The sequence below is a fragment of the Sphaerodactylus townsendi genome, linkage group LG03 (assembly GCF_021028975.2).
Source record: "Sphaerodactylus townsendi isolate TG3544 linkage group LG03, MPM_Stown_v2.3, whole genome shotgun sequence".
NCBI classification, from domain to species: domain Eukaryota; kingdom Metazoa; phylum Chordata; class Lepidosauria; order Squamata; family Sphaerodactylidae; genus Sphaerodactylus; species Sphaerodactylus townsendi.
In genome coordinates this window covers 9304593-9326640 of record NC_059427.1, presented here as the reverse complement: position 1 = coordinate 9326640, position 22048 = coordinate 9304593, and the positions used below count along the sequence as shown (strand labels likewise).

The following is a 22048-nucleotide window of genomic DNA, read 5'->3' as shown; positions in this document are numbered from 1 at the left end:
CTAAATTGTCTTTCCCAAACCCCAGCATATTAAACCCAGTGGTGGGATCCAAAAATTTTAGTAACAGGTTCCCATGGTGGTGGGATTCAAACTGTGGCCTAGCGCCAATGGGGCGTGGCGGGGCAGGGCACGATCGGGGCGTGGCAGGGCATTCCGGGGGTGGGGCATTCCTGGGCGGGGCTGTGGCAAGGATGCAGCCGCTGCGCCGGTCCTTGGGCAGGAAACGAATGCACGCAGGCGAAGGCTGCTTCAAGTTCTGCGCGCTATTGCTGAGAGGAGGGGCATAACTAAGGCAAAAATCACGTGGCAAAATCACCAATTAGTAACCCCCTTCTCGGCACACACAAATAATTAGTAACCTACTCTCGGGAACCTGTGAGAACCTGCTGAATCCCACCTCTGATTAAACCCAAACTCACTCTTCCCCCTCCCAACTTCCTGCACTCTACCCAACACTACAAAGCATAGTTGGACAGGATGTAAGATAGACTCGAGGTCAGACAAGTGAGATAACGCAGTCATCTGGCCCCCGGACACCCCTACTTGATTCCCTAGGCAGAAATGAAAGTGACGGTCCATCACTGACCTCCCCTCCCCCTGTTGCAAACTCAATGGCTCCAGCCTGACACCTATCTCATCAGATCTCAAAACTAAGCAAGGGCAGTACTTGGATGGGAGACAGCTAAGGAAGACTGCAGAGGAAAGCAGCGGCAAACCCCCTCTGGTTCTCACTTGCCTTGAAACCCCCTGGCTGGGATGGCCGTAACTTGGTTGCGGTTTGACGGCCCTTGACATACCTAGCAGTGTGGGCCTTGGGAAGCAGTCATAGGACGCTATGAAGGTATAGTGCAAATTCGCTCACTGTCATGATCACACCAGAAACAACCCCTGTGTGAATGGGAAAATCTGGGAGATGAGTGAAAGATCTGCACAGGCTAACCATTTTTCCCCCAGCACAATTTAAAGTGCTGATTGCCTTTAAGGCCCTGAATGGGTTGGGATCAGAGTACCCAAGGGACTATATCCTCCCATACTATCCAACCTCTCAGTTAAGACTTACCTCTCAAGGCCTGCTCTCTGTGCCCCCATCTTCAAAGATGAGCCTTCCTGCTTGAGTCTCTCCTGGTACCCACTCTGCTTTCCTGAGTTCCAGTCCAAAACATTTAACTGAGCAATTTTATCCCTTTAACTGCTTATGGTCAGTTTCTGGGCTGAAATCTGTTTTATAGCTATCTTTATGTTGTTGTTTTTAATCTACCTGTCTAATTTTTGATGGTTTGTCCTGTTAAGGCTGTTATGGGATTTCCGGACTGTGCACCTATAGTCTGGTGATTTTAGCTCCTAATGTTTTGCCTGCATCTATGGCAGGCATCTTCAGAGGTGCTTCACGATAAGATGTGGTATGAAGAGAAATGCATCTCGCCATAATATCTGAAGATGCCAACCACAGATGTGGATGAAACGTTAGGAGCTAAAACTATTCATGGGCACACAGCCCAGAAACCCCACAATGGCCTGTTGATTCTGGCCATGAAAACCTTCAATTATACATTTATCTTTCAATATGTGGTGATTTTATGGAGAGGTTTCCGTAAAACTGTGAGTCACCTCGAACAGGACTCTGTAAAGGCATCATACACATTTGCTGAATAAATAAATAATCAGTGGGGCAGTACCTACCAGTGCACAGTTTCCCCATTGTATATCTAACTGGGCAGGATAAACAAAATTGTAGCTTTAGTGGAACCACTGTAGTACTCTAAGAAATGTATACATGGTTAGAAATTACTTGAGACTCTCTTTCGGTTCCTCTTTGAATGATCTTTTTACTGTTGCTGTTTCAGGGACTGCCACCATGCCAGGATGTGCTCCCGAATTTTCCTGAGACCGAGCGGGCTCTGTTGGCTACCTGGAAAAGGACCCACTCCAAGGGGATCAAGCAAGAACAGGACCAAGATGGCCCTTTGTTGGGTAAGGAGTTCTTCTTTCTGAAGGTGGGTGGCTGGCGGAGCTGAGGTCCTCCTCAGTGGAGGCCCCTTAATTATGGAGCTTTGTTCCCAAAGCTACCTGCAAGGCACATTTTATTCACCCACAAGTTTAGGTGTATGCAGTTTGCTACATCCTGGTTTTAGTGATTCAATATATTTATTGCAGGGGCCAGCGTAGACGATTCAGTTGTTGGGGCAGATCATGTCTGTTGAGACCCTGGTGAGCTACTGCCAATCTGAGGAAATAATCCTGAACTTGAAGAACCAATGGTCTGGCTTGGTGTAAAATGGTTCTGAAGTGACTCCTTAGAAAAAATGGAAAATTAAATAACTAGTGATAAAACAACAGTCCTTAATACCACATTTCCATCCCATCCTTTCTCCAAGGAGCTCAGAACAGTTCTTCTGCCCTCCATTTTATCCTCACAACAAGCCTGTGAGGTAGGTCAGCTTCATAGAGAGTGATCCATAAGACCATCCAGTGAAAGCTGTGATTGACAGAGGATTTGAACTTTGATCCCTCTACCTCTATAACTTTCCCTCTGATTGACAGTAGCTCTCAATGATCTCAAGCAGAAAAAAGGTCTTCCCCAGCACTGGAGATACTTTCAGCTGAAGATGCTGGACCTGGACCTTTCTTGCAAAGCAGGTGCTCTAACCACTGAGCTATGATCTCCTCTTTATTTCGAGGTTCACTTTTTCTTGCAACCAGCAAATTCACATCTGTATTCTTTTTCCTATTCTAGCTGCTCCTGAGACAGCGTGCCAGAAAGAGAAAAATGAGCCAGGAAGTTCTGAGGAGTCAGGAACATTTGTGCTGCTATCGAGAGAAATTGAGAAGGACCGTTGTGTTCAAGAGGCTGGACCTGGAAGCCTACAGCAAATCAGCCCAGGGCTAAAAGAAGGGGGCAAATTCATTAATTCTCAGGGAGGGTATGAGGATATTGAGGAGAATACAATGGAGCAACCCAAAACCCTCAAGGGTAGGCGAGAGAACACATCTGTTGAGTGGGGAGAGGTTTTTAGGTTGCGGTCTGACCTGATTGTTCATGAAAGGACCCTGACAGGAGAGACTCAGTACAAATGTTCAGTTTGTGGGAAAACCTTTTGCCGAAGGAATGTCCTCATTACCCACCAGAGGATACACACGGGGGAGAAACCATATAAATGCCTGGACTGTGGGAAAAGTTTCAGCCAGCGATCGCACCTCATTCTGCATGAGAGAACTCATACCGGGGAGAAACCATACAAGTGTGCCGATTGTGGGAAAAGCTTCAGCCAGCGCCCACATCTTGTCAAACATGAGAGGATCCACACAGGGGAGAAACCCTACAAGTGCCCCTACTGTGGGAAGAGCTTCAGCGACCGGTCCACCCTGACTACGCACAAGCGGACTCACACTGGAGAGAAACCTTATTCATGCTCAGACTGTGGGAAGAGCTTCAGTGACCGGTCATCTTTGATTGCGCATAACCGGACTCACACAGGTGAGAAACCATATAAATGTTCAGAATGTGGGAAGAGCTTCAGCCACCAGTCGACCCTCATTCGACACGAGCGGATCCACAACAGCGAGAAACCCTTGAAGTGCTTGGAAACTGCGAAGAGTGGCAGAGCAGCCGTGATATTGGAGAAGGGAGCTCAGTTAAGCGACAAACCGCCTGTCCCATGGACAAACTCTGTGGCTTGGGGGGAGTCACTATCTGTCAGCCTAAATACCTCTCCTTCCAGGAAATGGAAGTAATACTAAGGTAACTCACAGATTTGTCCCAAAGTCAGCAGTAAATAAACAGACAAACAACAAACAAATTGTGTGAAAATTAATTTTGAAATGGAAGGCTGTATATATTCACAATGCTCTCATGCTCCAAATTCAGCAATTTTCTTACTGCAGATTCCTCAAGATCTCTCGTTTGAGGTGTATCATTCCATGCAGGCTGGCGGTTGGTGGGTTGGAGGGTTACCGCCAGAGCCTATGGGCTGGTTGGGGTTTTCGGTTACCGGCACGAACAAATAGTGTTAACTGACCATCTTTAACAGGACACTAGCTCTCTCCTAACCGTCTTTAACTTATTATATTGTCCAGATATAGGCCACATGCTTTCAAGCCTCTAGCGATAGTCATGAGGACTAGAACAGGAGTCTCCAATGGGAGTGCTGCAGCAGAACTGACCTGCTTTGACCTGCAGGTCCTATTCCACCCAGCCCTGTCCCAGGAGTTCCCAGCCCCTCTTGGAAGAGGCTTTCTATAGGGTAATTGCTGCCACCACCTGATCTTTGTAGGAATTTCCCACTGGGGAGGCTCAATGCCCACCAGCCTCCTTTCCAACTCTAGCCTCTATGTCTCCCTTGTCCCTACTCCTGAGTACCATAAGAACATAAGAACTAGCCTGCTGGATCAGACCAGAGTCCATCTAGTCCAGCATTCTGCTACTCGCAGTGGCCCACCAGGTGCCTTTGGGAGCTCACATGCTGGATGTGAAAGAAATGGCCTTCTGCTGCTCCTGAGCACCTGGTCTGCTAAGGAATTTGCAATCTGAGATCAAGGAGGATCAAGATTGGTAGCCATAGATCGACTTCTCCTCCATAAATCTGTCCAAGCCCCTTTTAAAGCTATCCAGGTTAGTGGCCATCACCACCTCCTAATGACAGCATGTTCCAAGCTCACCGCGTTGCTGCATGAAGAAAATGTTTCCTTTTCATTGGTCCTGATTCTTCCCCAACATTTTCAATGAATGCCCCTGGTTCTAAATGTGAGTGTGAAAAGGGATGGTTTATGGCCTGGAATTGGCATGAACCAAACTGGCTTCCTGCCTCCGCCCACTGCTCTCCTTTAAAATAGCATGTCCAAGACTGTGGAGGTCTATATGGTACAGAAAACTTCTACCAGGATCCATTTCTTCACAGGTGCCCAAGTGTTTTTTGAATCATGGAATTTGACCAAGGGCGTTCATCCCACAGGAATAAGGCCTGAATGACTGTACAGACTTTTTTAAGGACACTTTGCAGCAACTTCCGCATCGCTAGGGATCTTACTTTCATTTGGGAAGTGAAGCTGTGTGTCCATGAGCTGAACACTGGCTGGCCATGAGTGATTTTTAAAAGCATCTTTTGAAACCGCTTCTTCCTGAGACCTGGTGAGACATGACTTCGAGTCCCTGAGATGCAGGGACTGAAACACAGTTGTGGCAACCAGTTTGTCATTGGCTCCACCTCCTGCAGAAGGTTGTGCCCACTGCTCGGCGGCAGAATTCCCCAGGTGCCTACAGGCTCAAAATGTAGATTCAGGGCTCATTCGCGTAGAAATACGATACGCTTTCAAACTGCTTTCAGTTATACTTTGAAGCTGTGGGCATAGCAAAATCCACTTACAGAACAAGTTGTGAAAGTGGGTTTGAAAATGCACGATGGCCTGGGGTGGGATCCATGGGGTTCTCACTGGGTTCACGAGAGTGGGTTGGCTGTTGTGTGGTGCCAAGAGGGGTTAGTAAATGGTGATTTTGTCACGCGATGGTCCCTTAGTTACGCCCTCCTCAGGCCTCCTCAGCAGTAGCCGCATGAACTTCTTGAAGCAGTGGTCAACAGGAGGTGCACTGGAGTAAATCGGGCTCCTAAGCCTAGTGATTCGATTTCCCGCCCATGGACAGAAACTGTGGCCTCGTCCTTGCAACAGCCCTGCTCTTGGAATACCCCCCGCTTGGTTACCCGGAATGCCTTGATATTACCAGTCCCAATTGGCACTACGCCACTGTTTGAATCCTGCAATGGGAACTCCTTACTAAAGGTACTGGATCCCATCACTGATTTATTGTGCAGCGTGGAAGGCCTGAACTAGAACCTGGACCTAGGAACCTTTGGGTGGTTTTGGTAAATGACTTCTGGATGCTGAGAACAAATGTCTCATGGTTTTTCTGTGCACAGATGAGAGACATATGTATTTTAATGAAACTATTTCCTCTCTTTCCTTAGACTCGGGTCTGAATAAGACCCCTAAGTCCCAGTCAATGTTCTGTTTCCTGGGGCAACATGTTCAGGCTTCCTGAAACCCTCCATGGAGTAAGCGTATACCTTAACTGAATGGACAGTCAAAGCTACCTTTATCAGTCAGGCTGTCGGCCTATCTAGATCAGAAGAAGAGAAGAGTTTGTATTTCACTCCTGCAAGGAGACTCAAAGGGACACTACCTGACTTCCGCCCTTCCTCTCCACAGACACCAGGGGTGGGGTGGGGCTGGGTTCTCTCAGACTAGACCATTTGAGGTCACCCAGGAAGAGAGTGTAGTGTAGGCTGAAATGCAGTTCCACCAGATCAAAGTCATAGCCATGTGTGGAGGTGGAGGAATCGACAGGGTTACTCCAAATTCCAGTCCAACCGTGCTAACCACTACACCACACTGGCTTTACTTTGAGAAGGAGTGCCAGATCCTTGAACTTGAGCTGCTAGGAATGGAACTTGGCACTTTCCACACAGACCATGGATGGCTCTTCTGCTGAACTATGGCCGTCTTTGCGTTCATGTCACAACCCCTGTTGGTCTATCCAGCTTAGTCTTTCTCCTCTGATGGGCAGATGTACAGGTACGGAAATGAAGAAGGTCTCCTGGGACCTTCATAATTAACAGGTTTAGAGAAGTGGTTCTCAGGTGAGCTTTTCACAGACAAGTCCCACTCTATTAAGCTCATTCCCAGAACTAAAATGCTTAGGTTTGCAGCTGACATTTGGACATCACGACTGCAACCTGCTCCGTCAAACTATCAACATGGGAGACCTATCAGACGTTGGTCACATACTTGCACAGGAAAAGAGGAAAAGAACAAAATGTGGGTTTAAGGAAGTAAATGAAGGATTTAGGCCATAGGGCCTGGTAAAACTCGTGCCTTTGGTTGGGGCCAGGAATGGTGCAGCAACTATTGACCATTCTGTACATTCCTGGAATCAGCTCCCTGTAGTGGATGTGAAGGTGCTTCATTTGGGGAGTGGAAGCTCTTATGAAGCCACGTGCATTAACATTTTAGCACCTGCCTTGTCACAATGACTAAATGGAAACTCCATGTTCAGAGGCAGTCTACCTCTGAATTCCAATTACTAGAGGGCAATGCTGGGGAGGCTGTTGATATCACTTAGAGCATTGCTGAGAACACCTGACACTCCAGCGTAGAAAACCATAGAGACCTTCCAGTTAAGCAGATCTCTGTTGTGATGCTGCAAGAGCTCTTCTTACATTTGCACACAAGTATTGTATTTTAACAGGGTGGAAGTTATTCCATGATCTTTTGTGGGGTTTTGCAAGGACTGTTAGCTGCAGCAACTGAATTGGTGCTGCTTTTAGGGGGAAAGGGAAAATGAGATGGAATGGAACCCTACACCAGAACTTACACAAAGGAAAACAGGCCTGTTCTTGAAGCCTTCGGTTAGCTTTGTTGATGGTAGCTTCCATCTTCAACCAAGGCATACACTGGCTCCCTCAACTCATGTAAAGGCAAGAACCGTAATGGAGTGTCCTTGATAGGGCTGTGAATAATACCTTTTTCTACAACCAAAACAGATTGGGTCATTGCATGGTGTCAAGCTAGGCTCTCCAGATGTTATGGACATGATTTATCATCGCCCTGCCAGCATGTGCTGGCAGGAGATGATGGGAACCGTTGCTCATTCATCTGATATCAAACTAAGAGTTTAACACCTGTGCAATCAGAACACAACCAAGACTGGAGAGAAATGTGCCACCCTTTTAGTAGAGGCTTAACTGGATGTTATTTACTCCTTGGTGATAATAGTACATTAGAATGTTCTATGCTTTTAATAGGATGCATTTTCCCCATCTGGTCTTACGACAGCTCCGTGGCTCACATTGCGGTGAGATTTTTTTTTTTTTGGGGGGGGGGGGGAATGAAGAGGGGGAAAACTTCAACCATGATTTTTGGTTTCTAAAGGGTTAAATTGAAAGAGCCTTTTTTTCCCCTAGAGAGGACCGGATGCTATGGAGGAAGGGCGGGATGTAAACAGTTGAAGTCACTTCCTACCCCGCCTACCGTGGGAAATTGGCCTTTGAATTTCCCAGACTGTGATTTGGAAGCTTCTTCTTGGCTTCTGGGAGGAGGAATCGGGTGAGTTGAAGGTGCATTTGGGTGCAGGAGAGGAAGTGATCCATTTGGAGGGAGGTGGGGAAAATTCCAGGGAGAAGAGGGGCCAGGAGAGAAAGTCTGGGGCTGCCAACTTTTCAGCCACCTTGTGCAACTATGCCTTTAGCAGAGGGCTGCCAACTTTTCAGCCACCTTGTGTAACTATACCTTTGGCAGAGTCAGGGATCAACTTGCCCCCTCCCTGCCAAAAAATGATGCTTTCACTTCATGGATGCATTGATGGGGGGGGATCTGGGTTGGGTGTGATCTCAGGATTGTGATGGATGGGAAACAGCTGGAAGAAAGAGCAAATTCCGGGCTGAGGATTGTTGGGAAGGGGAATGGGGCCTAGGACGGCCAGTATCGCTATGCTCTTTTAGACCAACGTGGTGCAGTTGTGGTCACTGTAGCTCCAAAAGGATATTTAGCAGCAGAAAAAAAGTGCAAGGCGTAGAAATCGAAACACCCAAAGTGCCTTGCCTCTGAAGAAGGGTCTAAATTTCCTTTTTTTAAAAAGAGGAAACACGAGTAAGGAGGGACAAAATAGTGTTTTATAAAGTTGTGTCTAATCTGAAGAAAGTGGGTAGAAAGAACTTTTCTTCTTTTTCCCAAGACAGTGAGGCATAAGAAGACCTGTTCACAAGAAGCAGTGAATGCATGTACCATTTGTGCACAGCATATCCTTGTGTTTTGTGATTCCTTTAATAATACCCACATTACATTCAACGCTTGTACAGCTGAACATAAGATTGAGGCCCCACATCTATCCAGCCAGCATGGCGTAGTAGTAAAGAGTGGAGGACTCTAATCTGGAGAACTGGGTGTGATTCCTGGCTCTTCCACCTGAGTGGTGAGCGAGGTTTGGTTTCCCATTCCTCCACTGGAAGCCTGCTGGGGGGTACCTTGGGTTAGTCGCAGTTTTCTCTGAACTCTGTCAGCCCCACATGCCTTCAAGGTGTCTGTTTTGGGCAGGAGAAGGGAAGGCAATTGTAAGTCGCTTTGAGACCCCTTAAAATAATAAAACTGCAAAGATTGTCATGCCCTTATATAAAGCCGTGGTGCGACCGCACTTGGAGTACTGTGTCCAGTTCTGGTCGCCACATCTCAAAAAGGATATTGAGGAGATAGAAAAAGTGCAGAGAAGGGCAACGAGGATGATTGAGGGACTGGAGCACCTTCCCTATGAGGAGAGGCTACAGCGTTTGGGACTCTTTGGCTTGGAGAGGAGACGTCTGAGGGGGGATATGATTGAAGTCTATAAAATTATGCATGGGGTAGAAAATGTTGACAGAGAGAATTTTTTCTCTCTTTCTCACAATACTAGAACCAGGGGGCATTCATTGAAAATGCTGGGGGGAAGAATTAGGACTAATAAAAGGAAACACTTCTTCACGCAACGTGTGATTGGTGTTTGGAATATGCTGCCACAGGAGGTGGTGATGGCCACTAACCTGGATATGTAGCTTTAAAAGGGGCTTGGACAGATTTATGGAGGAGAAGTCGATTTACTTGGCTACCAATCTTGATCTCTCTCTTGATCTGAAGGGTTTGCAAATGCCTTAACAGACCAGGTGATCGGGAGCAACAGCCGCAGAAGGCCATTGCTTTCACCTCCTGCATGTGAGCTCCCAAAGGCACCTGGTGGGCCACTGCGAGTAGCAGAGAGCTGGACTAGATGGACTCTGGTCTGATCCAGCTGGCTTGTTCTTATGTTCTTAAAGGTAGAGAAAACTGGGTATAAAAACCACCTCCATCTCTCTTTACTTTGTCCCTGGTTTTGTTTATAAATTGAATGCACGTTGGCTTTCTTTTACAAAGCGCATGGGTTCAGTGTAACATGTGAACAGGGCTAGCAGAGTCATTCAGTGATGGGCAGGGGAATCAAGACAGGCAAAAGAAAGATTATTTACACATTGCATAATTACTTTGTGGAATTCATGGATGTAAGATGTGGAGGTAGCGTTGAAAATTAAAAAAAAACACCTATCCTTCAAGAGTTATTTCTCCCTGTCTATTAACCATAGTAATAAAAAAATAATTAGATTATAATATTATAAATTAGATTATAAATATTATAATGATTTAGAAGGCACAGTTAGAGGCAGTGTACTTTTGAACATCAGAAATGCTGTGTTATCAAACAGGAGAGGGCTTCTGCCTATGTGCTTTTGGCTTTCTTAAAAATCAAGGTGCTGTTAAAGGCTGTGGAGCAGACCTTGTGCTACAGAGGAAAAATGGAACTGATCTACTTTAAAGGGCTGTTGTGGGTGTTAAAGTATGTGAAGGCTTTTGAATTTTATTACAACTGTTTCACAAAGTATCACTGGGAGTTCAAGAAGCCCTAGTACAGTGATGGCTAACCTTTTCGAGACCGAGTGCCCAAATTGCAACCCAAACCCCACTTATTTATCGCAAAGTGCCAACACGGCAATTTAACCTGAATACTGAGGTTTTGGTTTAGAAAAAACTATTGGCTCCAAAGCGAGCATTACTCAGGAGTAAGCTTGGTGGTAGTTGGTGGCTTTGCTTTGAAGCAATCATGCAACATTTTGAACAGGTGAATCACAATCCTAGGAGGGTTTACTCAGAAGCAAGCCTCATTGCCAGCAATTGAGCTTACTCCCAGGTAAAGGAGTTCTTTAGTTCTTTGCATGAAAATCAGTGGGGTTTAACAGCGCTTAACAGGGTTACCTACACTGCTTCCCCAAAACTAGGTCTTAGGTTTAATAATCGAGCCCAGCAGCCCAGGCCAGCCTAGATGTGTGTGTGTGTGGGGGGGGAGGCATTTCCCCCCACATGACGAACTCTGTTTGCACGTGCCCACAGAGAGGGCTCTTGAGTGCCACCTCAGGCACCCGTGCCATAGGTTCGCCACCACTGCCCTAGTATGAAGCAGGGATATTCTGAAGATTGGGGGCGTGGCTTTGAATCAGAGGAAGTTTGGCCATCCCAGGTTGTCACTGATTCCTGCCGTTCATTCAGGGAGAAGTCCTACCTGTAATTTTGGAAAGATCTGTCTTTGCCTGCCTGGCATCTTGTTGCCTTTGGGAGTTTAAAGGTCAGCAGCGCCGCCAAGACTGGTTGCCAACTCCGGTTGCGTTTTCCCTGTGCAAGAGAATGGCTGCAGAACACACGGATCCATCAACCCTGGGTCTGTCGCAGGCTGAGCGAGGGAAGGAGATAACGTTGGAGGGACAGAAATCAGCCAGCCCCAAGCCAGGGAAGGGCAGAGGGAGAGACCCTCGCCTCGCCCATGCCGAGAGCATCCAGGGCTTCTTGGAAACGAGCGTGCCGCAGGAAGTGACCCAGGAGAAAAACAAGCATTTGCAGCGGCAGTGGGAGTCTCAGTTGCAGGAGTTTATGAAGGTGCTGGAGCCTCCAAAATCCAGAGGGGCAGCTCTGCAGATCCAAGGGCCCCGTCCAAGGAACAACGTCCGGGGGTTCCGGTTCCCATTTGAGGAGATGATTGACTCCAGCCAGTTGTGTAAGGCTTCTCAGCAGCTGCCTGGCCTCAGTACAGAAGCAGTCCGGGCCAGGGAAAGCTTGGTAGACCAAAACAAAATAGAGTATAAGAAAGTTAAGGAGGAAGTTGTGCTTGGGGAGACTGTCAATTTGCACGTCGAATGCCAGCTTTTCAGACAGTTCAGCTACCAGGAGGCCGAAGGACCCCGAGAGGCTTGCCAGCATCTCCGACGGCTCTGCCATCAGTGGCTGAAGCCCGAGAGGCACACCAAGGAGCAGATCCTGGAGCTGGTGATCCTGGAGCAGTTCCTGGCCATCCTTCCCCCTGAGATGCAGAGCTGGATTGGGGAATGTAGCCCCCAAACCTGCGCTCAGGCAGTGGTCCTGGCCGAAGATTTCCTGCTGAGGCAGACGAAGAATGAGACACAGGAAGAACAGGTGAGAAAAGATCATTGTGCTGGTGTCCAATAGGGGAGAGCCTGGGCTATGGGCAAGGAAATCCCATTCCTTGCGCCGGGATCCCTAAAGTAGTGCCCTTTTCTGGCACCTACCAAGTGTTTTTAGAAAGTGGGCAGGGCCCGTTGGGGCTTTTTCCCAGAAAGGCTTTTAATTGGGTGTGCAGACTTTTTAGAAATGTTGCTTTGGCATTAGTTACCAATTAGCTACTAAAGTGATTGAACGTGGCAGCCATTTTGTCACTGGCTCGGGCTTCTGTGGCAACCATCCATGTGAGATGATATCCCTCACCCTCCCTTCATGGTTACATTTTCTTAGGATGCCCAGTCATAGTTTGCAAGATATGAATGTTCTGCAACAATTTCATTTTCGGATCATTTTTGTATGTCCTGTGCAATAGAGACTGTAGACCAGAGAGCTGGGCTGGGAAACAACCCTCTGGCTTTGACTGCGGGGGTCTGCTACTGATAAATGTGTGGGTCAGGGGTCCCCAGCATGCTCCTATGGATGCTGTGATGCCCGCTGACACCTTTCCTGCCGCCCATGAAGCGTTCTTAGAAAGTGGGTGGGGCCAAGTAGAAATTTTGCCCAGCAAGGCCTCTGATTGGCCAGTGGAGGTTCAGTTGGCCATGCAGATTTTTTAAAAGTTGCTTTGGCAGCGACTGCCCACTTCACTGTGTGACTGAAAGGAAGCTGTGGCAGCCATTTTGCATCTGACTTGGCTTCTTGTGGCAGCCATTTTATGGCTGCGCCTGCCATGTTGTGTCAGAATTGCAGAGGTGCCGGCATGCTCAGAAAGATTGGGGATCCCTGGTTAAGTAGACTTCTGGTCTATTCATAGGTACACAAAGGGCCGTAGCTCAAAGAGGGTGCTTGCTTTGCATGCAGATGCTTCTGGTCTCAGATTACAGTAGCTCCCTGTCACCCAGGTTGACTTGTTCCTTTTGTGTTCCCTGACTGGGTATGCCGTTGCAGGTGATGTCTCCCTTTGAGGAAGATTCGGCACAGAAGGAGCTGCTGGACTCTTGGCGGAAGCCGCGCTTTGAGGCGCTCACATCTGCAGATGATGCAGAGGCCCCCTTGTTGGGTAAGTATTTCCATGTGTTGGAGTTACCTGGTTCTGGTGACAAATAAAAGGAACATCAGTTGGCGGTTCTTCACCTCCTAGTACTTGAGAGCCAGCTTGGTTGCGGTTAAGAGCAGTAGACTCTAATCTGGAGAACTAGGTTTGTTTCCCCCACTCCTCCACATGAAGCTGCTGGGTGACCTTGGGTCACTCAGAGTTCTCTCAGAACTCTCTTAGCCCTACGTACCTCACAAGGTGTCTCTTGTGGGGAGAGGGGAAGACAATAGCTTTGAGACTGCTTGTGGTCGAGAAAAGTAGGGGTATGAAAACAAACTCTTCCTCTTCTTGAAAACTGGCATCCTTCCTCAGAGATATCTGCCAGAGGGAAATCCCTGTCTCCTTCAGGCTCTGAATCAGACATTCCTTGCTGAGGATAGATACGCCTCTTGTTTGATGCCATTTTATTCAGCTAATTCTGCACTGCACCCAACTGGATCATTCGATCACTTCAAATGCAAAGCAGATTCAGAATAGTGGTTGACACCAAAATATATCAGGGGTTGGTTCCTCCCAAGGCCCATAAATTGTGTTTCTTTTGAGTTTGGCCCATGACTGCCTTGATTTTTGGTATCTTTTTCTCCTGGACGGATGGAGTCCCGGTTTGCAGCGTGGTAGTCCAAGCTGTAGTCATTTCAGACTGCAAGTGAGGTCTTGTGTAACTGAATGCTCTTCTAAACAAACATCCCCTGCACTGAGAGATCAAGCATGCCAGGGCTCCAATTAAGTCTGTTCCCTGATCAGTTAGCCTTCTATTTGTAGGTGTTTTTTTATGATGACACATTAAATGGACCAAATGTTTCTCCATACAAAAGCGTCCTGCTCTGTGAATATTAGAGTATCAGGGGAAAGGCTGGACTAGAATTGTGCTGGTTTTCCAAGTGCGGGGATTTTTGTTTTGCATAGACAGCATTCAATTTGGTGAGACCCACTGTCTGAAATGGTACAGCCCAAACACATGTTTTACTTCCCTCTTGAGAACTGAGCCAAAACACTTACGTCATTATTTTTTATTTCATTTCATTTATACCCTGCCATTTTCCCCAGCGGGGACCGAAGTGGTTTACATTTTTCTCTCCTCAATTCTATCCTCACAATAGCCTTGTGAGATAGGTTAGGCTATGAGGGTGTGACTGGCCTAAGTGAGTTTCCATGGCAGAGTGGAGATTTGAACCCCAGTCTTCCAGATCCTACTCTGACACTAACCACTACACCGCTCTAGCTATCTTATCCTAGTTTCCCCTCCTTAGCAAAAGGGAAGGATTCATCCTTTTTCTGGCATGGATGTGTTCTTCTTGGCAGATGACAACGAGGAAATGTGCAGAAAGGAGAAAACCCTGCTACAGAGTTCAGAGGGACTGTCCCCATCTTGGATGCTGTCAGGACGAGCGGAACTGAACGCTTCCTACAGTCCCGATCGAGGAGAACCTTCAGAAAGCATGTTCTGCAACCACCTGGAGAAGGGAGTGGGGAAATTCATAAATTCGCAGGGGGCGTACGAGGACTTGGATGAGAGCATCATGCGGCAGACAGTCCCACCCGGTGAGAGAGACTACTCCTGCCACGTATGCGGGAAGGACTTCCGGCGGAAGTCGAACCTCATCACACACGAGAGGACCCACACAGGGGAGAGGTGGTTCAACTGCTCGGATTGTGGAAAGTGCTTCGCTAGCAGGGCTGCCTTCCTGATCCACCAGCGGGTGCACACAGGGGAGAAGCCGTACAAGTGCTCGTTCTGTGGGAAAGGGTTCAACACTGGTTCGAGCCTCACCAGGCACAAGAGGATCCACACCGGCGAGAAGCCATACGAGTGCTTGGGCTGTGGGAAGCGGTTCAACGACTACTCCAACTTCATTGTCCACAAGAGGATCCACACGGGCGAGAAGCCATACGAATGCTTGGTCTGCGGGAAGAGATTCAGCGACAATTCAAACTTTATCAAGCACCATCACTGAGAGAGGAAGGCAGTATGCTTTGAAAAAACCCGAAGAATGAAATGGTTTAAAAGGGCATGCAGAATGGTTTAAAAGAGCATGCAAAGATAACCTGTCGAGGCAATGTCAAACCATCCTTTGCCACAATAGGGTCTGTGTGCAGGGACAGTCTGCCATGAAAAAAACAGGTTCCCCACAGATTGCCTGTCACATTGCTATCTTCCTCTAGGGGGACTCACAGTGTATGTGGTATTCCCCCCCACCATTTTATACTCATAACAACCCTATGAGGTAGGTTAGGTAAACTGGCCCCTGTGAGATTCGTTTCCCCAGGCCTTTACCCACCATGATATAACACCGGGAAGAATAAGACTGGCCTACCTTTCAGGGTTGACAGGAAGGATTGCCATGTAAACGGTTGCTCCTGGTTGAGCACTTCTGCATTTTGTACTCATGACAAGTTATCTTAGAGCTGAGAAACTGACGGCCCCATCCAAAGGGGGGGCTGGTGAATCTGCCACGAGAGTGGTGTGCTACCCCTCCAGTGGATTCCCCCTCCGTGGGGCACTGCACTTCCCCTAGTGGATTTGCCTTCCCCAGGGAACTTACCCCTGTGGAGGGATAAAACCACCAGCATGCAGCTGCCACCATCCTCCCCACGGAACCGTGGCTGGGGGAGGAGCTGACTTTAGTCCGCCACCTTATGCTGGCAGAGGTTGGTTTAGAGTTGAGCAACCGCAAAGGCGGCGTAAATCTGTACAATCCCATAGAGCAGTGGTGGCGAACCTTTGGCACTCCAGATGTTATGGACTACAATTCCCATCAGCCCCTGCCAGCATGGCTAATTGGCCATGCTGGCAGGGGCTGATGGGAATTGTAGTCCATAACATCTGGAGTGCCAAAGGTTCGCCACCACGGCCATAGAGGCTTCTCAGAAGCGGGGGGGGGGGGTTGCTCTGTGCAAGCCTCCCCATAATGCTGGGAAGCCTCTCTGGGAGTGGTGGGGCACCGCAGCCACAGCACCACGGCAGCCACCTGGCCATTTTCGGTGGGGCTTTCCACATCCAAAGCTGCCAGTGAACTCCATTGTGGCTGAGTGGGGATTCGAACCCAGGCCTCTCTGATCCCAACCTGCCCCTCCGGCCACACCAGTTCTTCTCCGTTGCCTTGCTTGCTTAGCATGTTTTCCTGGGCAGTTGTTCCAAGTGGCTGTAGCAACCCAAGCTCCCTTGCCTTCCAGATGGCTTGAAATCTCCCCTTCATATCTCCTGAAGGGGGCTTGCCCAACCAATCTGGAAGCGAAGGAGCGCCAAGCACCCGCGTTCAGCCCAGCCCTGGTTGTGTGGAGTCGCTTGACTAGAATTGCCCATGAAGCTGCCTTACACTACAGCAGACCATCAGTCCGACGTTGGCTCTGACTTGTTACAGCTCTCAGGTAAAGGGAAACATTTGCTGAAATCCTTTAGCTGGGGGTCATAACTAGAGACCTGTGGCAACAAAGGTTTTTCTGCCCCAACTGTGGCCTCTCCCCACGTCCACCCTCTCACCTCTCGTCTCGTCCCGTGGACAGTCTTCTGCTCTGACGACTGTCTAAACTTTATGTCTTCCGAGCTTCCCCAAACCTGCAGGCAGCCATCTTGCCAAGGGGCGAGCACACAGAATCCGGGCACACAGGTTGTGTGTTTCTGGCCTGCTGAGGATGGGGGTGCGAATCCAGCCTTGGCGTGAGAAAAGAGCTAGAACATGGATTCTCTCCTAAAACCAACCTGCGAGGGAGCGAAGCCTCGAGCTTTCCCACGACTGCTTCAACATTTCCCAAATGTCTGGTATCCAAGACATACTTTAAAAATTTAGAAGGGGAGATGTGCTTCAGGCCCTTGGACACATGGAATTACATGCTCTCCTTATGTTTGCTGCAGCTTCTCTGGTTCAGCACAGTAGTTTGGGTGGTTGCTGTGCTAAACCTCAACTGCTGGGCGTAAGGCAGTTCTGACCTAGCTTCCTGTAGGATCTTCTCCTTTCCTGGAAGTTGGTGCCTCCCCTTTTCAGGCATCCTGCCCCCTTCCTCGTGACCTCTTCCCAGGTGACCTCTTCCTGATTAGACATTGTGGGTACATTTCTTGCCAAGGGTGATAATCATGTGCTCTCACTGAGAGGATAACTGAGGATACCTTCAGGCTGTAGGTGTGTGTGTGTGAGGGGGGGGGGGGCTGTCAAGTCACACCTGACTTATGGGAACCCTGTAGGGTTTTCCAGGCAAGAGATGTTCAGAGGTGGCTTGCTGTTGCCTGCCTCTGCATTACCACCCTTCTATTCCTTTGGTGATCTCCCATCCAATTGCTAACCAGGGGCGACCCTTCTTAGCTCTGAAATGTGACATAGTCAGGCTAGCCTGGGCCGATCCAGGTCAGGACTCAGATTGTAGATAAAGATATCCTATCTCCCTTCCAGATCCCTGCTCCTAGAAAGTTAGTTTGTCGAGGAGAATACTTGGATAGAACCCTGACCTCCTAGATTTTCTAGGCGCCTAGATTCTCCCTCCCCCGTGGATCGATTTAGATGGATTCCCTCACTTTCAAGGCCAGGAAGTAGCTCAGTCCAAACACTGATTTTAGCACCCAGTCCAAACTAGAACACTATAGAGAGCTTTAGGGCCTTGCATTTCAAAACCCTCAATACTTTTTGTATCCAGAAGACCTGGATTCTGTAAACTCTTTAAACCAAGTGTTTTTCTTTATTTGCTTAATTTATTCTGATTGTGCTAACCTTAGAGAAGGGGTAATGAATTAGCAGTGAAAAGCAAGAATCTTTCTTTCATCTTCTTCTCTCCCTGTCTCGCCTGATCTGGAAATCATCTGACCTTGGAGATTTCAACACATGCTTTAAAGCCAGTCTTTGCAATCAAGAGGGCTAGAATCTTGGTGGTTTTTTGGTTTTTTTTTTTAATGAGATTTATAGGACTTCCGAATAATATTCCCTTAAAAAAAAATTACAATACAGGGAGTGATGACTGATGTGTTCCTCACTCCCCTTTCAAAAGCAAGATCCTCTTGATTCTTAACTCTGAATTGGTATGATTCCAGTGCAATTCCATGCATATCTGCCAGAGGAAAAAAAATCCCGTTCCATTCACCGGAGATTACTGTCATGTCAATGTGTAGGATCGCAGCCTTTGTGTAGGAGGGTTCAAGATACCAAGGGAAAGGTGGGTTCAGAGCGCCTCTCCTGCCCCCATGGGAAGTCCCCTTTAATCTTTTAGGTACATTAAAAAGGTAGCTCACAGTACTGTGGATACCCTTTAATGTCTCCCATTGATATACCTGTGGCTATTTCAGTAGTTCCCAAATTTCTGGTAACCAAGACATATTTTCTGAATTTAGAATTGGACATGCCCTTCATGTCTGCCCCCACCCCACCCCCACCCCCCAACGTGTTAGAGTAACCCTTTACCTGCTTTCAGAAAAGCCCCTTGTATATGAGTGACTGATTTGCCCATGCCTTGATTGAAAGGAAGCCTGCTTAAATTGGTGATTCAAACAGAAGCAGACTTTTATTTGAGTGGCTAATTCTCACCCCTACCCCTCGATTGGCAGAAACTGAATGTACCACTCATGGCCTATGCAGAAATGCAGAGGAAGCAAGGCCTAATTCATGTACTCATCCAGGGATGCGGCAGGCACCAGCAGGAACTTTGGTTTATTCTTATAGTGGCCTTTTGCCTTTCTGACATCGAAGCACTGACCAATCCAAGATCTGCTCAGTCTCACTGTAATGCACCAGATATTATTTTCCATCCAAACATACTTCATCCATCTTAAAAACTGCGCATTTGAGGCCCTTTTGCTCTGTCTTGGATGTTTTAAATGTCAGATTTTTAGATGCTGGTGTGTCTGTAAATTAGTCCTGAGCCCACATTACTGGCATACCAAGCTGCAGTTCTGTAAGAAAAAACCAAGGGTTGAAATGTTACCATAACCTTTTAGCCCGTGAGGAGATCCAAATGTATAACCGTGACTCCCAACTTGAGTTCTCTGTAGCCACGTTACACCGACTGGCCTTTGTGAATCTAGCTGCCAAAACAATACAGGAGGTTTCATTTCCCTAACCCTGATTCACAGAAATACTTTGTTTCCGACATACTGCTGTGTGTGAAATTCCTTCCTTTGGTGCTTTTATCAGTTCCTACATAGTGGTTCGTTTCTTTGTTCCTTATGTCCAAGCAAAAATTATGTTTGTTTATTGTTGAAGATTGTTGATTTACAAGCAATACTTAAAACCAGGTATTAGGTTTGACCTTGAATTTCAGGTCAAAGGAGATCCACCTTCCTGCAGCAATAAAAGAAAGAGGAGATTTAGTCTGCATATTGTGAGAAGTAACGGATCCTGGTACGTATGCCGGCCTTTTTCCCTTTCTGAAATGGACTGGGAAAAAACCTACACAATGCACTGAACAGGTTTTCAATTCCTTTTAGTAGATTGATGGAGAACAAACAGAAAAAAGCTTGTGGCTTGTTTAAAGACTAACACATTTAGTGTTGTGTAAACAGGGCTGTCCAGCTGGATATGGAGAGGCTTCCCGTATTAGATTATCCCTTTCCCTCCCCAAACACACACTCATACTCCTGAATTGCCAGCTAACTAGACACAAAAATTCAAATTGTTCTTCTGCCATCAACAGCGGCTTTGATTTGCAGGCGTGAGGATTATTTTTCTTGGGATGGAGAAAAGGAGAAGAAAGAGTTTGGATTTATAGCCCACCTTTCTCTCCTGTAAAGTGACCCACAAACTCCTTTCCCTTCCCCTCCCGCTACCAAACACCTTGTGAGGCAGGTGGGGCTGAGAGAGTTCTGAAAGAACTGACTAGCCCAAGGTCACCCGGCAGGTTTCATCTGTAGGAGCGGGGAAATAAATCCGCTTCCCCAGTTGTGACTCTGCCGTTCATGTGGAGGAATGGGGAATCAAACCCAGTTGTCCAAATTAAGAGTTCATCTGCTTTTAACCACTATGCCCGTGGTGGCGAACCATTTGGCACTCCAGATGTTATGGACTACAATTCCCATCAGCCCCTGCCAGCATGGCCAATTGGCCATGCTGGCAGGGGCTGATGGGAATTGTAGTCTATAACATCTGGAGTGCAAAACGGTTCGCCACCACTGCACTATGCTGTGCTGGCTTTCAGTGGTGCCCTCTGCCAATTATTTTGCTGCTAAGGCCAAAGCAGTGAGAGGCGGAAAAGTTGGTCACCCAAAATGAGGGGTTGCCTTTTGGTCCCTAGAGCTGTGCTTTCAACTGAGGTAGGATCTTCGGCCATTAGCTAATAATCACATGGAGCTGTGAAAACTTTGGCTGATTTTCGCCTTTCAAATCTTTCTTGGAGGCACAGGGGCTAGCCTTAAGGTGTTTTTTTTCCTGATCAGTTGGCAATCCGACCAGAAGAGAAACCAGCAGAATGTGGTGGGGATTCTGAACATATTCTCTCAATAAAGCTGTTATGGAGGTGGCCAAAGTAACAGAAAAGGGCTGATGTACTTCTATCATGAATGGGTAAGTAATTTAGAAAAACATGTGGGCCTGAGATGTATAGTTCTGAATGCTGAGTAGAGAGTAAATAGTACTCCCCCCCCCCCGAAAACACTAAGGTGTAGTGGGGGAGATCGCCCCCTTGTGTCAACCTGCAGTTTCAAGAAAATTGAAAAGTTAGCCACACAGTGCATATTTAACTTATGGAACTCACTGCCACAAGATGGTTGGCCATTGACTTCTTAAAGAAGGGTTTAAACACATAATTTTAATTTTGAAAGATGTGTGGGAACAAAACTTTCAGGAGTTTCTTGTGGCACAACATGGTTTTATGAGTGTTTATGAATTAAAAACAAAATTTGCTCTAGACAGTGTGTTTGAGTTACTTTTTCAGAGAAATATTAAGGCCTCCTGCTTCATTGACATTTGAAGCCCAGCTGTGGCTTGCAGTTTGCTGTGGCCAGCACCTGGCGATTCCAGTGGTTGTTTGGAGGATTTCCTTCTTGAAGGGTGAGGTCTGTCAGCCAGCCTTTCAACTGGGAAATGAAGACACACACATAAAACTGCCTTAAGGTATGGGATGCCGACATGGTGCCTACCAAATGTTTATAAATGAAGAAGAAGAGTTTGGATTTATATCCCCCCTTTCTCTCCTGCAGGAGACTCAAAGGGGCTGACAATCTCCTTGCCCTTCCCCCCTCACAACAAACACCCTGTGAGGTAGGTGGGGCTGAGAGAGCTCTGAAAAGCTGTGACTAGCCCAAGGTCACCCAGCTGGCGTATGTGGGAGTGTACAGGCTAATCTGAATTCCCCAGATAAGCCTCCACAGCTCAGGTGGCAGAGCTGGAAATCAAACCCGGTGCCTCCAGATTAGATACACGAGCTGTTAACCTCCTACGCCACTGCTGCTCCTGCTAAATGAACAGGAGCAAGCGGAGCTTCTGCCTAGCAAGCCTATCGATTGGCCATCAGAAATCTGATCGGCTGCACACATTTTGAAAAATGTTGTTTGGGCAGCAGCTGCCACCACATGAGGATCTTCACAGGTATTGACTGAAGATCAACCATTTTTCACGGCAGCCATATTGTGGCTGCGTCCACCATGCTGTGCTGGATTTCAAACCGTGCCTGCAGACTCTAATGGTTGCGGATCTCTTCCTTAAGCTGTCTAGTTCTGACTGGTTCTTGGGGAAGGGGTGGGTGGGGTCTTGAATAGAAGGACCTTTCCCAACCCTTGAGATTCTTCATGGGAAGATGCCGGGTATTGAACTTGGGATAATTCGCAGGCGAAACGGGCTCGGCCACTGCGCCACAACTCTTCCTCTGACATTGCAATGTGAATTTGAAAGGAAGGGGCAGAAATGCCCTCCTCTGTTTCCTTTCTGAACCCAAAAATCCTCATGCGCAGCCGCAGACGTACATGAGCAATGATGGTCAAGGAAG

At 47.6% G+C, this 22048-nt stretch overlaps 1 protein-coding gene across 1 annotated transcript in view; it reads left to right on the top strand.

The window, feature by feature from the left end:
• Nucleotides 1-15848, top strand: part of LOC125429889 — a 33345-nt gene extending 17497 nt beyond the window's left edge. Inside the window, exons 8-13 of the mRNA XM_048491439.1 lie at nt 1845-1971; nt 2735-3728; nt 4178-4241; nt 11092-12009; nt 13003-13114; nt 14453-15848. Of these exons, the coding sequence (XP_048347396.1) occupies nt 1845-1971; nt 2735-3728; nt 4178-4241; nt 11092-12009; nt 13003-13114; nt 14453-15105 (2868 nt within the window). The 3' untranslated portion in view covers nt 15106-15848. The remainder of the gene's footprint in view (nt 1-1844; nt 1972-2734; nt 3729-4177; nt 4242-11091; nt 12010-13002; nt 13115-14452) is intronic.
• The last annotated feature ends 6200 nt before the right edge of the window (nt 15849-22048 follow it).